General features: G+C 39.6%; 1 protein-coding gene across 4 annotated transcripts in view; it reads left to right on the forward strand.

Moving 5' to 3' along the window:
* The first annotated feature begins 2,368 nt into the window (after positions 1-2,368).
* ptpn11b (protein tyrosine phosphatase non-receptor type 11b) overlaps positions 2,369-17,025 on the forward strand; it is a 32,456-nt gene continuing 17,799 nt past the window's right edge. For 3 of the 4 annotated variants that reach the window (XM_030734151.1, XM_030734153.1, XM_030734152.1), the window contains exon 1: positions 2,369-2,490. In XM_030734151.1, the coding sequence (XP_030590011.1) occupies positions 2,477-2,490 (14 nt within the window). In that variant the 5' untranslated portion in view covers positions 2,369-2,476. Of the gene's footprint in view, positions 2,491-10,737; positions 10,791-17,025 lie in introns of those variants that run through there. The other variant, XM_030734154.1, reaches the window with a different exon arrangement.

Here is a 17,025-nt window from a genome sequence, read left to right on the forward strand (position 1 = left end):
GAGATTTAATGAGTTTAATTTATTCCTTGCTAATGACAGAGAAAGACACTGCATCTTGCGCTAATTAAAACTATATGAAATGCTGTAGATGAAATAGTTTTCGCCCAGCGAGGGATCCTACTGAGGGACAGATCATTTTCAAGTTAATAACTGCAAGTAGTTTGATTAAAGGGTTTCCCAAGAATTAAATCAAAACAAAATAGAACATGTACAAGAAGAATTAAACAGTGATCCCGGGTGACTCCCAGAAGAGCAAAGCTGGGCGTGGACAGTCAAACACATCTTTCCGAGGATATACGATTCACAGAAACAGAGACAGAGAAAGCTAATTTTGATTAATGCGTTGAGCAACTGACTGCGTGGCTCTGAGAAAAGCTGCATTTAGCAAGAGCTCGGAGGTAGATGGAGCATTTTCAGATTTTTTTTTTTTTTTTTTTAAGCACAAGTTGGGGAGTGCAGTTTGTTCAAAGGTCAGAGTGGAACGCATTTCATCAGATCTTCCTACCTAAGCCAAACACCATGACATGATGGAAGAAGCTGTTCTTCGAAAAATCCTGAATCAACTTCTGAAGAAGGTTTTGTGAAATAGCTGAGCACTTATTCCCTCTGTATGAAAGGCTTCGCCCATAAAGGTTCTCTCCTACAGTTTCTTCTTTTTTTTATGTCCACACGGTAATAAAAGTTCTTTATCTCTGGCTGAGCTCCAGCTGTCCAGTTGCATCACTCTGACTATAAGACCTCTTTGTTTGCATTTCCAGATTCTTTTTCTAATCTTTGTGCAGCCAGATTTGCAAGTCTCAAGGCAAAAGGGGGTCAAAGGTCAGTAGCATATAGAAGCAGACTCCTCAGGGTAGAAGGGACATCCTGGTTTCCATTCCCCCGAGGGAGACTATGCTTTGTATTCTCAGGTCCATTCCCCCCCCCCCCCTCCTCCCCACACACACACACACACACACACACACAGATTCAACAGGACATTGGGTCTGCTGGGTGATAAAAAGTGAATGCTTCAGTCCCACTCCCAACACAAAACACACATAAACTCTAAAGCCTGATTGATCGTTTTCTCCAACACACACAGAAGCCAAAGTCAATTTCTAGCACTTGTCTACTAAAATATGCGCCTGGAGGTGCAGCACAAAATCTACAAAGGGCATCCCAAGCAATAAATGGTAATGACTTTGTTTTCCAAGTCTCTCAGTCACATTTAGCATTAAACACTCCCTGTTATTAAGTTATTTCTCGCCGTCTTCATCAATTTCCACCAGGTATTGATCAGACAGTAATGTGCGACGGGATCATTTTAAATGCTCACCACACCTAAACAATAAACTCTGCCTTCAAACCTATTTATCCAGCCTGAAGCACACTGCGCGCGAGAGAGAAACATCTACTAGAAATTCCAGAGAGAGGAGAAATTCCCACTCTGTCATCTCAGTGTTTGTCTGCAGGCTGCAACGGAACACTGGGTCAAACAGTGGAAAAGTAAATCCATAGATGCGGAGCCTGTGGGCTCACAGACAATTGCATAAGCCCATCCATCCCAAGTAGATTAACCTCCACAGATAACCACAGGCTGGTGACGTCAATGCTGCTCTGCCTCAGCGCTTACTCCTCTGCTGCACCACCATTCTCTACGTATGGATGTATGTATGGTAATGCTAATAGATAAGCCTTGTAGACAACAGCTACAGCTTTACAATGGTACAGAAAAAAGGGGTTAATAATAACTAATAACTTGTTTAAAAAAGATAAACCAATGGAAAATAGTTGAATGTTATTAATGTGAAAAAAGTAGCATTTATTTTCCACTACCCTATAAATAATGCATTTTAAAGGCACTTCGTATTGGCCTGTTTTATACAGTTAACCTACAGCTTCACTATACTCCTACTATTAACGTTGCACAGGGGCTCAGCTAATCAGAAGTGAGGACGTAATCCATCTCATTTTAATTATAAGTCTACGGTATTAATCTGAAGTTCAAAGTTCTTGACATGGCATCAAGCTAGAGTTTGTCACGTGAAAAAAGTGGGAAATTTAGTGTGCATCACATTTACACAGGCTACAACAATATCTATCGCCCAAATCAAAACGGAAATGTTGGAGCTAGTTTGGAGGAATTCAAAAAATATATTGGATTTTTATTTTATTTATCTATTTGTTTAAAAAAAAAAAAAAAGCAACAAAACAAGTCGAGGCTTGATATACCAGTTTTTTTGTTTTTGTTTTTTTTTTAGGCAAAATAAAACAGAAGTTCAAAAGTAATATTCATACAGGTGGCATATGAATCCGCTCAGGATTTCTCTTTTACCCCCAAATGAGGCCTTTGTTTTGAAGGTTAAAAACCGGAAGGCGTGTCGGTAGTTATGTGTAGCCCAGCGCGCAGGTCCCGCAGATCTCACACTGTTCTCAGCTAGTCGGCGGAGCCGCAAGGGGAACGTTTGAGGGCACTTGACAGCTTTCAGAGACTGCTATGACATCTCGCAGGTGAGCGGGAGTTTGTTTGGTTTTTTTTAAACTGTCACTAATCCCACTGTAATATTTCACAGCCTGCACGAGCGGTCTGAGATTATCACTGCACGAGCGGTCAGAGGTAGAGAGGCAGCCTGCTGGAGCAGGGACGCCTCAACTTTTTCTTTAGTACTACAGACCCCGTTATTACTTCATGCCTCGCATTTCTAATTATATTGTATTCAAAGTAATTATTATAAGTTTGTGGTTTAAATATGAACTTGCACTGAGTTATATGACTGACTTCAGGCATTGCTCTAAGGCATTTGAAAGGTTTGAAAAGCTGTCGAGATTTTCTCAAATTTGGTCACCTGTTACAGTTAAATAACGCCCTGAAGTCTGTACCTCAGTACCACCAGGTATTACAGTGATTTACATTTTCATTTTGTTTTTATATTGTGGATTTTTTTTTCATGTGTTTCTGGGAAAACAATTCCTTATATTTCATATCAGTTTGAAGTATCCCCAAATTTACGGCACTATGGAAACAGTTTAATGTTAAGCTGCAGTAGGTTCTTCAAAACAACAGAATCCCAGGAAAAAGTTTGTGAGTTGCTGTGATTTCTGCATGAATTAGTTTGATCTGATCTTTATCTAAGTCACAATTATAGACAACCCCAGTCTGTGTAAACTGAAAATGCAGACATGGGTGTACCTTTTTATAATTTTATTGAGCACCATTGGTAATAACTGGCAGTTCAGGCTTATAAACTTTTGTTTTAAGGACTTCTCCAAAAGTTACATGGAGTCAGGAAATGAGATCAGAAGTGTGAGTTGTGCTAGAGGTGTCCTTTTGTATAAATAAAACCATAGAAGGTCTGCGGTTCTTGTGAAGGACTTCAATAGGTTTGTAGAAGAAGTATTATTGACATGCACAAAGCTGAAAAAGGCTGAAAACATTTCTAAAGGTCTGCGTGTTCTTCAGCCCACAATGACACAAATTGTCTACACGTGAAGGAAATTCAGAGTGGGCACCCCGCAAAGATCACAATGTGCTATCCTGAAAGTGAAAAAGAAAAAAGATAACAGCAACACACCAGCAGAAACCTCTACAGCTTGCTTTTTTTATTATTATTATTATTATTTATTTTGAAAAAGACCACGTGAATACAACGTCCTTTGGACAGGTCTGTGGCATGAACTCGATTTTCAAGCATTCCAGAAATATTGATGAAATAGTTTTGTAAAATTCCTCATGTTTATGCAGCTACCAAAACAAAAACCCTTTAATGAAGGCTTGAGTTACTAAATTTTAAAGTTCAGTTTTTCCAGCCATGATTACTAAGTGGATTTAATAAAGACCTGAAATATACAGCCGTGTGTTACAAGTTTACTGACAGTGTATTTTTGTGACTGTAACATTCTGGTCTGTTTGACACTGATGGGATTGCCTGCTTACCATTAATGCATGTGATGTCTCAGTCAAACATATCACAGTGTATTTATTTTTCTATCAGAACCGTGGGCCCTTGGCTGCATGATATTGACCACATGTACATCTGTGGACTAGTAATGATTTGTAGCTCTCCCTTGAATGATTTGCCTGGCTTGAGATAGGAGGAATTAAGCGCTACAGCAGGCAGGCTGTACTTAACACTATAAAAACAAAGGGGTGTATTGTGTGTAGCTTTTTAGTGTAAGATTTGCTCCTAGATAGTCCTTCTTCCCAGTGCAGAGTTAATAAGCTGTATGTGTAAGGGCAATATTCTGAAATCTATAGGGTTAATGTTATTTTTTAGGTATTTCAAATAGTGTTAGGAAATGAAGCCATTAGAACAGAAACTATACAAGGTGGCTGCTGAAAAGTTAACTACAGCCGCTGGCTTGTCTTTTGACCATGATGGCTGTTGTGGAATCAAGAAAATGCAATGTTGGCAGCTTGAGTTTACTGTTGATACAAATAGTCTACCACTATATGGGTGGAAAAGAAGCAGATGTGCTGTGTTGGATGGTGTCCACCAGTTTAACATAATCCAGCTTCGCAGAATGGGATGGCATGTAGCTGTTGTTTTTTGTTTGTTTGTTTTAAAAAGAAGATTTGGCCCTTTTTTATTTACACTTGAAAGATCTCCTGTATGAGGCCAGGAGGAAACACAAACCCAGCCTCAGCGGTCACAAGTTAGTGCGCTCCTAGTACTGGTCCCAAACCCGCATAGATGGGAGGGTTGCGTTGGAAAGGGCAAGTGGCATCAAATCTGTGCCAAATCAAACATGTGGGTCCATCAGCTGTGGCGATCCCTTTGGGAAACAAAGTGTATAAAAGAATTTTATAAATATTGCAAAAGAAAAAAAACAATATAAACTTAAAATGAGGTTACAGGTGTGTTATGGAAACATATAAAAGTTGTCATGCAAGACGGCAAGTGTGTTTAAAAACCGTGTCTTAAGACAGGATTTCAAAGCAGAAAGTGTGCCGGCAGATCGAATACTAACTGGAAGACTGTATTAAAGCGGAGGTGCCAGTACAGCAAACATACTCTCACCCTTTGACCTTAATGTGGACTCTGGAACAGCTAGCAGAGCTAACCCAGCACATCTAAGAGGCTTTTTTTTGGATAGTAAGGAGTTAAGAGTTCATTATCGTACCCTGGCGCCTGGCCACAGAAAGCCTTGTAAGTCATGAGTAGCTTTTTAAAAGAAGGTGGTAAAACTGGTGTTCTTCAGAGGTCTGGCTGAACAGTTTGAAGCTGAGTTACAGAGCACCTTACACTTAGTGCAGGTGTAAGGTAAGGAAAGCATGAATAATTTTCGGTGCCACTGAAGGATCATTTTGCTCTGATCTTGTGGTAAAGCTTCCTGGGGTAAAGCCGTGTATAATTTGCTTTCTTTGGCCAACTATCCAGAGCCTTCTTTCTTATTCACTTACGTCGCGTGCTGTTGTTAACACCACTCCAGAATATATTATTTAGTATTTTAAGCCACCACACTTGAACTTTTGCTTAAATAAAATATGCTGGTTGTGATGTTACAACACCTGCAGTTGTAGTTAGACATTTGGGGCGAGGGTATTCATGCTGTGCACAGTTTTGTTTATAATGGTGCGGCGTTTGGCTCAGCTTTGTATAAGCAATTGAGTAAACTTGGAAAAGTAGCGTATCTATTCATCAAACTGTTGCGGTGATGTTGGTAAGTCCTTTCAGTTTGATGTCCTCCCTTTTTTATTTATTTATTTGATTCTGAATAAACAGATGAGGAGCTTAACCAAACAGCGTGTGCACATGTGCAGACTTAAAGTAGATGAACCGTGTCTGCAAGTTGAACCAGAACCAAACGACAAGTGTTAGGTAACTCCCTTTAAAATTCAACTCATATCCGAATGCCGAATATGATTCAGATTGGTGGATTAAACCGGACTTGGATAGAAGATGTTGCCACAACAACATCTGAGAATGTGTCGAGTGATGTTCCAAAATCTCAGTAATGCTGGTCAGTAAATTTTTATCAGTTGACAGGGATGGTACAGAAAGAGCCAAAATAAAAAAGTCTCATCATTTCTCTGCTTTTAGAATTTTAGGTTTTTATATATATATATATATATATATATATATATATATATATATATATATATATATATATATATATATATATATATATATATATATATATATATATATATATATATATATAAATACTTTACAGATATTGGCAACAATCATAGTGAACAATTGTCGGTTGACTGAGAGCCGAGTGTCCAGTTTCCCTAGAGGTTAAAGCCTAGAGGTTAAAGCTAGAGGTTAAAGCCACCAGGCTAAGAGGAAGCAGAGGAAAGCACTGAGACCAAGTATAAAGGTGCTTTTATCTGAGGCAGTTTCTATGCTTTGCCGCTGGTTGAGACACGTATGACTGTTGTTCTGCTGCTCTGTTCTGTACTTCCTGAGCTGAAATACCACAGGGGAACAATACTACAATGCGTGCCATCTTGATCTAACCAGCCCACTCTGTTGTTGATGATGGTATCGGTCCGACACCCCGTTTCAGGAAGGGTTTTAGTTCATCATAATATTGCGGATGTCTGGAGTTTCCACATATTTTATTATTTCATTGAAGTTAGGTCATAAAGGAACAATTTGTACTGTCCCTTACTGTGACTGCCATAAATTTAACAATCATAAGGCATTGTAATGACTTCAACATAACTGTGGGCCCAGATAAAGATGCAATGGTGAATCACTTCACTTCCATTTCTGTTTCTGCCAGTTGCGTCTGTGTTGCAAACTTTCCACTATTGGAAACCACCTCTGCCCCTCTTTGTTTATGGAACAGACCTCGTCTGTCACTGAAACTCATTTGACCAGCTGAGAACAGTGAGTCAGTTTTCTCGATAAGCCGACAGGAAAACAACAGCCCATGTGGAGGAATAAGATAGCACTGCCAACATTTCCATGAGTGCTCTGAACACAGTTTTTTTTTTTTTTAAACCAGATACATGCTTTTATTTTATTCATTTATTCAGGTGCAAAACAATGCAAATAGAGCACACTAGAGAAGGCATTACATGCCTGACAGCTCCCCATGCCTATGGTCTTTTAAGGGTAACCTGCTTAAAAAAGCAGAAGGGACATGTTTTTGTTTTTTTTTTTTAGGTGAATGCCAAATATTTTATGTCTAACACGTCAAAACCTAATTCCTTTCAGACTCAGAGTTGTGCTTTGATCAGGTTAATACCACCGCTACTGCTTTTTTCTGAGTTTTCTCTGTAGATACCTGACTTTGAATATTAGTCTTATGATTCAGTAAAAAGTGCTATCTGTTTGGAAAAAAGTAAGCTGGAGAAGATTAGTCAGTGACTCCCCACTGACTAATATTAACCATTTAACTATATAGTTTCATGTCACACTGACACTTTAGTGAACTGGTGAACTGAACAGAAAGATGAACATGAGATTTCTCGTCATCGCTGCAGTGTTTGTTTTTTCTTCCTGTTTTAAATGAGAGATTTCAAACTGAATGTAGCAGCCAGTTACTATTTTTCTTATCAGTTAGGTAATCCTGCATACAGGATTACATACAATACAATAGCAAATGTATCCACAAAAGTCATGTCTGAAATAAGAATTTTATGTAATCTTAACTGGCAGCTATAATACAGTATTGGAGAAAAGAAGGAATGCTTTACCTATTTGCAGCTTGCTGGTGATAAACATGAATTATATTCAAACTAGTATTCCCTTAGTTTTGCATAGTGAAATGAGGTGCAGAAAATCTTAGCAACGTATCAGCATATGCTGCATTTGCATTAAATGATAAGCTTGTGATTGATAACATTTTCCTCTGGAATAAACGCCCAAAGGCAGCCAATGAGCAGTCCCTTATAAACTGTAAAACCTCTTTAAATTTGTTTGCTTTTGTAGTAGAGTGAGAACGAATGTCATATAAACCAATTACACATTACCATTTCATTTTTCAAAGATAAGTGAACCGTTTAAAACTGCATTTATAATATTTTTCTACATAGTTTGCCATTTAGAGAGACAAGTCTGGCATGTAGTGATTATAATAATTACCTTCCATATCTAGTTCTGTGATGTCTATATGGTTAAAAAAAAACAAAAAGCAAAGCTTGGATGTGTCTGTGGAAAAAAACACGAGTTATTGATTAACCACTAATGCTCAGAGTTGCTTTTACTGAGAGCTTCCCAAGTCCTGTTTAGTTGATGTAACAGCCACAGCTCTGTACCCTGTGTTATAAGCTGTTTTTGCAGGATTAAAGAATCACGATTACCCTCAATTATTTTTCTTTTTCTTATCACAACTTGCATTTTTGTAATCAGCGAGCAATCTTTTGGTGAATATGGATAAGAATTATTACTGTTTTTTTTTTTTTTTAATTCATGCACAGTTTTTCTTATTTATCATGTTCTAGTAAACTGAAAGGACTTGTTCTCCACAGAAGGGAATTATTGAAGTGAGTTTTTCACCTCATGTAAATACCCGAGATCATCAGCAGGGCTAAAAATAACTGCAGTGTTACCAAAATCCACACCCCAGGCTTGTCTGTGACCAATATAGTCCTAGCAGAGGCTTTCATGCTGCACTGTGGCTACTAAGTATATCACCTTTTTGTCAGCAGGCCTAGACAGGCATGCTTTAAATAGCCAACCAGGGCTATATTGAACTTGAGACATTATGTAAGAGGATAGAGTGGTGGCTGGATGCACACTGGGCTTGTTTCCCCTCAAGCTCCCCAAGGCCTAACCTACAGCTCCCAGCTGCCCCCGTCTCTCCCACAGCACGTCCACTTTTTTTCTCTTCTTTCCTTTCGATGTCTCGTCAGATATAACCAGACTATTTGAAATCTCAGACTCATTGTCTTGTATCTCTTCTCCTCGCTGCCCAAGGCCAGATGCAGGGAAATGGGGCGCCTGGTGGTTGTCAAAGGCAATCCTATTCTTGGAAAGCCCTGAGTCACTCCTGCTCCTGCAGTCATGAACTGAGGCTGGTAGAGAATATGGATAAGGCGTTATAGGCAGGATGTACTGTTGAGTTTGCTTTCCAGACTTCTCAAAATTCACTCCTACATAAACTAGTCTTATCCAACAACATTTTCAGGACATCAGTTTTATTAGCATGGGAGTTGCACTAAAATAGTCTCTTGAGTTTGGATCTGTGCTGCACTAATGATGTGGCCATTACATACATTTTAAATAGCAGGGGATTTATTTGTGAAGATGAACACGTTTTGATTATCAGTTTTAACATCAATTAAATTGGCCTGTAGAAACGCATTTACACAATATACATACTTCTGGCAAACAAAAGTTGCAGTTAGGAGATAACTTTGCTCTTGTGCGTTCTGCTGCTGGTGTGGGTGTAATTCTGCACCACTTAGCTTTCAGTTGTACATTTTACATTTTGTTTGCAGCCAGAGTTTTGTACTGGGACTTTGGAGACTCACAAAATCAGTGTGTTCTTTTACATTGCCTCAAATTTAGGGGGGGGGGGGGGGGTTGTCAGTTTGTCCTGCCTTGTATGAAAAGGATAGCGCTGGAATCAAGGTTGAAAAATGTGTGGTCTTCACCAAGAAAATAATTCTATGCAGATTACTGAGTGATTGAATTTAAAGCTCTGAGGAACTTAACATGGATCTATGGGTATCAGAAGAAAAGTGGTACAAGGATAAATTAGGCAGCTTCTTGGTGATTTTCTTGACTATCGTTACTACCTAACATCTAACATGGTGCCTAGTTCTTGCAGACACATTTGCAGCTCCCAGAGAGCGAGCAGGTCAAATTATGATTTTGTTTACAAACTCCCAAACTTAATGTGGTTGCATTTTTATAGTTTTATTAGTCACTCTTTACTGACTCTTGTGTCATAATAATAATTGTTGGTGTTTAGTATTTTGCAGATACTGGATTAATAATAATGAAAGTAGACTGAGTCAGGTTCTGCAGGTCCTTTCAGATGGCTGTAAAATCCAGAACTCACTGTTAGGTAGTCAAGAGTTGAACTACAGGGTAGTTCTGCCGTGCTTTTGTTCTCTGCATTATTTTCTAACTCCTGAGTAAAGCTTCCTAACCCACCCTTGCAAAATTAATAGGCTAATGGCATACTGCTGAATTGGCTGGATTGGGGGTTTTAGCTTGGCGATTGCTAGCTGTGATCCGGTGTAACTACGGCATATTTAATCTCCAAGCACAGGCAACACAGCTGTTGTATTTAGCCTCCGACAAGATAGTGAGGACCTTGTAGCTCTCGCAGACCTGGCACCCTGATCTGGCCTGCCGTGGACTGTGTTACAGCCAGAGAAGGCTCTATTAGCTTTGGGATAGAGCGAGCTTTAGAGCGAGAGCCTGTGACCTCTTAGGGTACAAATGGGGAAGAGAAGGTGAGACTGAAGTGAGAAGGGCAGACGGTGGTTTACCAGTCAGCTAGTGCCTGTCACATTCAGGTGGGAAAGGAGGGAAGGCGGGGGTGGGGGGTAGAGGACTGCTGATAGCACTGACGGGTGCCGGTATCAGGCCCGCTCACGCTCATCCAAATCCCAGATTAAAGGCCCCCTCCCCCTTGTCTACTCTTCCTCCTGCACATTATCTCTCTCTCTAACACTCTTACAAAGCACCCCCTCCACTTCTGTCGTTTCTCTCACTGTCTCTGTCTCACTCGGTCTAACCCAGTAACACTTTTACAAGCACCCCTCCACCCTCCCCGCTTTCGTCTCTATATCTCCCTCACTCCCTCCACCCTCCCTTGTGTAACACTGCCCAGTGCTGGATTACTAAGCTCTGAGGCTGTTGAAGCAAGGGGCTGTGGCAAGCTTCGACCACAATGGTGAGGTAGGGCAGAAATTATCCCATTCAGCTGCTCTTCTTTTTTTTTCATTATTTTTATTTTGTTGTAGTTTTTTTTTTTTTTTCTTGTGAACAGCCCTCATCCTGCTTTAGCTCACCCTCTTCCCATTAATAATGCACTTAATTCTGTTGTAGCTTTTATTAATTACATGCACTGAATCCAGACTATGGAAACTTGAAAGCATGTAGAGACCTGGCTGCTAAGTGCGTACAAATATAGTATTATTCTAACATAACTGTTGTGTGAGAGAAGGCTTAAGACGAGGCTAGGAGTACACTTAAGTTGTTAAGAAGGTTGTTGAATTGTTTGTGTGTGTTTTTGTGTCAGCACAGAGGGGGAGGTGCACTCTTGCCTCTGTCAACCTGGCACTGTGAGCAGCGTGCAGTAGTTTGTTCTGTAGTGTTGGAAGCAGGGATCCTGTGTTTGGTCCAGCCCATTTCTATTGTTGTGATAACTTGTTGAGCTACAGCCACGCTCTGGATTAGAAATGGATTAAAGGCATAAGGCATTTGTGTCCCACTGATTTTATTTTCAGTATGAATCTGCGTAGGATTAAAAACAATACCACAAATAATGTGCCTCCCACCTGACATCCATGACCTGTTATTGACTCTTCACTGTGGTAGCCTAAAGGCATCGGCCAGTTCTTGTAATTTGGGATAGATATTGATAAAATGTTGATACTAATTAAATGATAAATTCTGATTGTAGGCCCAGAATTGCAGGACTTCACAGGTTTTCAGCATGACTGCCACTGTTTTGTCCAGCAGTAGAAAAAAGGCATAGATTAAACTCAGGTGTGCCAGGCTCTAGTTTAAGAAAGTACTTGGTACCCATTGAACAAGTTCACAATTCCATCCCTAAATAAGTAGTGTGATATGACATAAACTGTTTGGTTAAACGTATTAGTCGACATTACGTCAGCTCTTCTTGCAAATAATTTGTTGGTGTATCTGTTAAAGCAACAGGGAATTACCAAAACGCTGATCCCAAAGACCACTGAGAGGTTTTCCAACTGTAAAATGTCCAGCTTGTTGTTTGGAAAGAAATTAAATTTGTATTAAAATAATGAAATCTTGTGTGTGTGTGTGTGTGTGTGTGTGTGTGTGTGTGTGTGTGTGTGTGTGTGTGTGTGTGTGTGTGTGTGTGTGTGTGTGTGTGTGTGTATAAAAGGGTGTACATCTGCACTTTCTTAAATTAATTATTAAAAATATTTTGCTGTCTACCCAGTAAGTATCTCCTCGGGTTGATGGCGTCCAACTCCAGCAACTGTAGTTCTCATTCTGCTTCAGCCTTTGCAGCAATACATAAACCAGTTCTCAGTCTGTTGCAGTTTCTGATTAGTGGCCCTCACAGTGGCTCCCCAGGGAAGAGCAAAGGCTGTTGTCCCCATCTGTAGTTCAGTATGGTGGAGCTGGAGGCTGTCTAACAGCGGGAGGAGAGTCTCACTAGAGTGGCAGCTAAATATTGAGGACCACCACAGCATCAACCTGCTCCTCCTGCTGGTAGGAAAGATAAGGACTGTGGCTAGCTGGTAAATAGCAACTGACCTTTCAAAATAAGAGTGGGGAGATTCTACACTAGATTGTTTGTTTGTATTCTCAGATAGATAAAGAATGCAGCCTTATGCAGCCTTCCCCAGTAAAATTGGTGTGTAAAACACTATAAGTGTGGCAAGGTGTCTGACTGGTCCCAGATTGATTTAGCAGTGTGAACCCAAACATGCAACCAAATACAATTTAGCTTAAAATTCCTTCCACACTATTTAGGGCTTGAGTTCCTGGATCCAGATTAGTTTGACAGTTTCTTGAACTGTTTGATGTGTATTTGTGAAGATATGATTCGAAATTTTGTCCTTCTAAAAAAAATAAATAAATAAAAAAAAATTAAATCCTGGGTTCAAATCCAGAACATTATCACTTCTATGTTGGGCCCAGCTCCACCTCTGGTAAAAGTCCCATAACAAATCTATCCACAACTTTTTGAATAACATTGCTGACAAGCAAACAGAACAAACACATAACCTCTGTGACAAAGGTAAAAGTACTGTGAGAGTCAAAAATGAACTACCTGCAGCTAAACAAAGAGTCCTCCAACAGAACTTTGATCAGCACTGAGTAATTCTGGGGTTACACGACGAGCCACCTGACATTAAAACAGCCGAAATCCACTGAAGAAATGTGGCAAGTTGGAACAACCAGTCTATCAAGGAGAGTGGGTGCCGTCTCAATCTTAGCTGGGTATGAAATTCGGATCTTGTTCTAAATTTCTGTAAATTTAGCAATAAACAATCATGTGTGGAGGATCGGAAAATGACATTTAACCTTAAGCAACTCCCAAAGGACAATTCTTCAGAGGGCACTTCTAGCCTGGAAGTTTGATTGCACCGAAAGGGAATATAGTTACTGTGTTACTCATAATGGTTTTCCTGTTTTTGGCTGTCTTCATACACAACTAGATGTCACATGAGTTATATTTTTTTACTATCTGGAGACAAAATACTCAGTCAGTTGAATGTGCCACATTGACTATTTTAGATATTACTTTTATCACTCTTCCACTGCCTTCGAGTCATTTCCTGTCTGTCCATGCTCACTGTCCCCACTAGGCTTGCAGAGATATTTAATGCCACAGGGAGGGCCTTGTCCAGTTCTCCCTCTAGTCTTGCATGTGTTTAGGACTAATTCTCTTGTAAATATTTACAATTTAGCTGTAATGTTCCCCCTATAATCTGCTCGCCAGAATGAGAGTGTAGTAGTGCTGCTTTGCAGGGTAAGAGGGCGGTCAGGTTCAGTCTGGGTCAGATGTATCAGCTGGTGTGGTCTCTTTGCTGCGAGCTGGTCAAGTTCAGGTCTTGGTCTTGGTCTCATTTTCTCTGGACATGAGTCTCTGTTCAAATGATACTCTGAGTTCAAATCTACCATATTTTAAAATTTCATACTGAGCACTTTATATCTAAGACCCCTCAACAACAAGAAGGTTGTTAGTTTTCTTGTGTTCTATTATTTATAATAAACTTACATCATTACTCACTGGCCTGCATTGTCTGCTTCTCACTTCGTCTCTCCCACATTCTCATGTTCCTCCACAGTCAAAGCAGGTCAGGCTACTCTGTGATGGCGAAACCATCAGTTTCACTTTGTTTGTTTTTTTCCCTCTAATGAATTCAAAATCTCTAAGACTGTACATGTAAATTTTAAAAGTATTTTATGTTTATTTTTTAAGTATCCTTGTTACAGGGCTATATTTTGTGGCTTCAAGTTATTTAGGAAATTAATAGAAAGCATTGTGTCACATAACACGAGCTGAGGTTCAGACACTTACAATAGCAGTGACCACAAAAGTATTCTGGTATTGTATTTGCCGCTCTGAGGTGACACAGGATCTGCTGAGCTGACACATGAGTCTTATTTTTATCTTACTGTCATGGGTTTGTGTCATACAGTGTGTAAAAATGGCAATGCCTAAATGCTCGCCCACTGTTAAAGCTTTCTGATATTATCTTCTCAGCGTGAGTTTTATAAAGGCGCTCTTGTGTCGCCCACTGCCTGCTCTCAACTGGGCTGTATTAATCAATAATAAGCTTTTGTAATATGTCGGGCTTGTGGTGAAAGGCTATGATTTAGGGTATGAAATGCATGTTTTCCATGACTCACATTTACAAGCACTTTTCTCACAGAGAAGGTTGAGGGCTGCAGATAAAGGTTATTTGTGAATAAGGAAGAGATTTAACTTGATCATTAATTTGACATTGTTGCAAATACTTGGAAAATCACAATTTTCCAGGTACTCGGCTACCAGGAGTCTTGGATCCAGTGAGTTGACGTTAAAATGTCCGTGTGACGCTTTCAGACTTGTTGTAAAAAAAGCCATCATGTTAAAATGTTTTGATGATTAGACTGCTGCACAGATTTATTCCTGTCTTCATCATTTACAGCTTTTGTTAGTGATTGAATTATATGGTCTATAAAATACAAACTTGGAGCAAGATTGATGTCTACATTGCAAAGTTCAGCTTAAAAACAGGCCAAAAACATTTCTATGCATTCAGTTTATTTAATAATAATGCTTTAAAAAAGTATTTCTGTATTACAACAGTTAAATCCTACTGCAATGTGTACAGGCAGTAGGAATTATATTTAAGTAAACTAGCACAATCCCGTGCTACAGTATTTTTTTTTTAGTCTGAGCTTAGGTGGTTGCTAGGCAACATTGTGGATATAAATTAGGTTTTGCAAAGATAAAGTGATGCTAGTGCTTTTCTAAGGTATTATAGGTGCATAAAGGCTACAAGTACTCATTTTAGCCCATGCTTAAATGGGTGCTAGGTAACATGATGACATCATAATATCTGATGTAGATAAGAACCTTCAGGTGTGCCTGTGTGCCAGTTTTGGTTGCTCAACTCCTGATTGTGTAGGAGTAGTTTGTGGGCAAACAGACAGATTTCATGTATTATAGGAAGATAATGACATTGTTATCAGTGGAGTTTGGAGAGCTTTTATGCTGCCTGCCAAATGTGCTGACATTTTATCGAAATGGCAGTTTTTGGAGCCTGTTTGTGAAAGTGATTATGTCCCTGAGCCGCTGCACATTTTTGTGTCGCCCATGATGGATCACAAACTAGTGTTTACTTATTCTGTTCCATGTCAGTTTTGTCAGCCCGCTGTACCTTGATACAATAATGGGGTCCTGGATGGGTAATGGTGCATTGGAATAGCCAGCAATGGCACACAGTAGTTAGGGAGGTTTAACCCAATGATCCCTGCTTAAACATGGGCTCTAAATCCACACAGCTGACACAGAGCCATTCACTGGGACATTACTGCACTAGCTTCTCACTGCGTCTTAAAGTCTAATGTAGTCTTTCAAACTAATGACACCCAAGCAGTTGGATTTTTCATGTTTTCTTCATAAAGTCTGCTCTTCTTAAAAAGGTGGGTTGGTATGCACCATGCCTCTATCATAGTAACTTTCATATTAGAATTACTGCACAAATGGAGGATATTCAGGACTACAATATATCGGAGTAAGAAATGTCAGTGGAAGAAAGCTACAAAGGAAATCACTGTTCTCTAAAAATATACTTCCGCATGTCACATTTTTGCAAAAGCCCATGTGGCTATTCCGCACATTCCTGCAAAAGTGCTCCATGAACAGATTGAGAAAGTTGAAGTTTTTTGTCAAATGCACCATGATGTGTGTGATGGGGGAGAGGTGGACTACACATTAACACTCTAATCTCATGGTTTGAGGTTGCTTTGCTACTTCAGGACCTTGTAATCAGTGAGGAGACCAGGAATTCAATTGTATCAAGAAAGTTTACAGGATGATATTAACGTCAGTAGTCCATAACCTGAAGTTTAGTTGGGCGATGCAGCAAGACAATGACCCAAAGAGCCTGTCTCAACCAAACATTGGTTGTAAAAGAAGTGAATTCATGTTTACAGTCCAAACCAAGGTCCCGACCCATGACTCGGTTCGCATGCTGTGACTTGAAGACAGTTGTTTAATCAAGAGAGCCCAGAAATGGTGTTGCAGGTTTCATAAGCAACAACAGGAAACATCTGATGGAGGTTGTTGATGTTATGGTGTATGTTGATGTTGTTGTAATCATTTAGTCTGCACACTAAATGATTACAGGTTCAATAGACATGACGTGTTTTTGTGTGTTCAGTCAAAATATTCTTAAATTATATACATGTTATATTCCTATTAGAAATCAATTGTCATGGTAATTCCAAAGGGTTAATGGACATTTTCTTCTAACTGCACCTGAGAAGTGGTCGGGATAAATATTTGCCTGCCGTGTGTTGCAGCACAGGAAGTAATGTGTAACTATTAGCTTTGCCTTTGCAGAACTGTAACCTTTGGTGTCCTTCCTTTTCAAACTAGGACAGGACATACAGTTTCACTGATTCATCAAGGAAGAACGTGTACTTTTTCTAATAAAGCACACTGTATACTAGTCCATCAGTGTCACGATTGCAGGTATTGCTGTTAAAACATAGATGAAAAAATCAATAGAGCTTGTGTACAGCGATTGTGTACTTTTTGTTGTGTAACTGTTGTAGTCAAAAGCCAGAGTGCAGCAAAAGCCTAATGCTACACATTGCATCCATTATGGCCACTCTATATGGAACAGGTCTGTACACTAGTAGAGGTAAAACACTGAAAGCCCATGATAGACTGCAGCACCAACATTTTTGATGTAAAAGG

The sequence above is a fragment of the Archocentrus centrarchus genome, chromosome 7 (assembly GCF_007364275.1).
Source record: "Archocentrus centrarchus isolate MPI-CPG fArcCen1 chromosome 7, fArcCen1, whole genome shotgun sequence".
Lineage (NCBI taxonomy): Eukaryota > Metazoa > Chordata > Actinopteri > Cichliformes > Cichlidae > Archocentrus > Archocentrus centrarchus.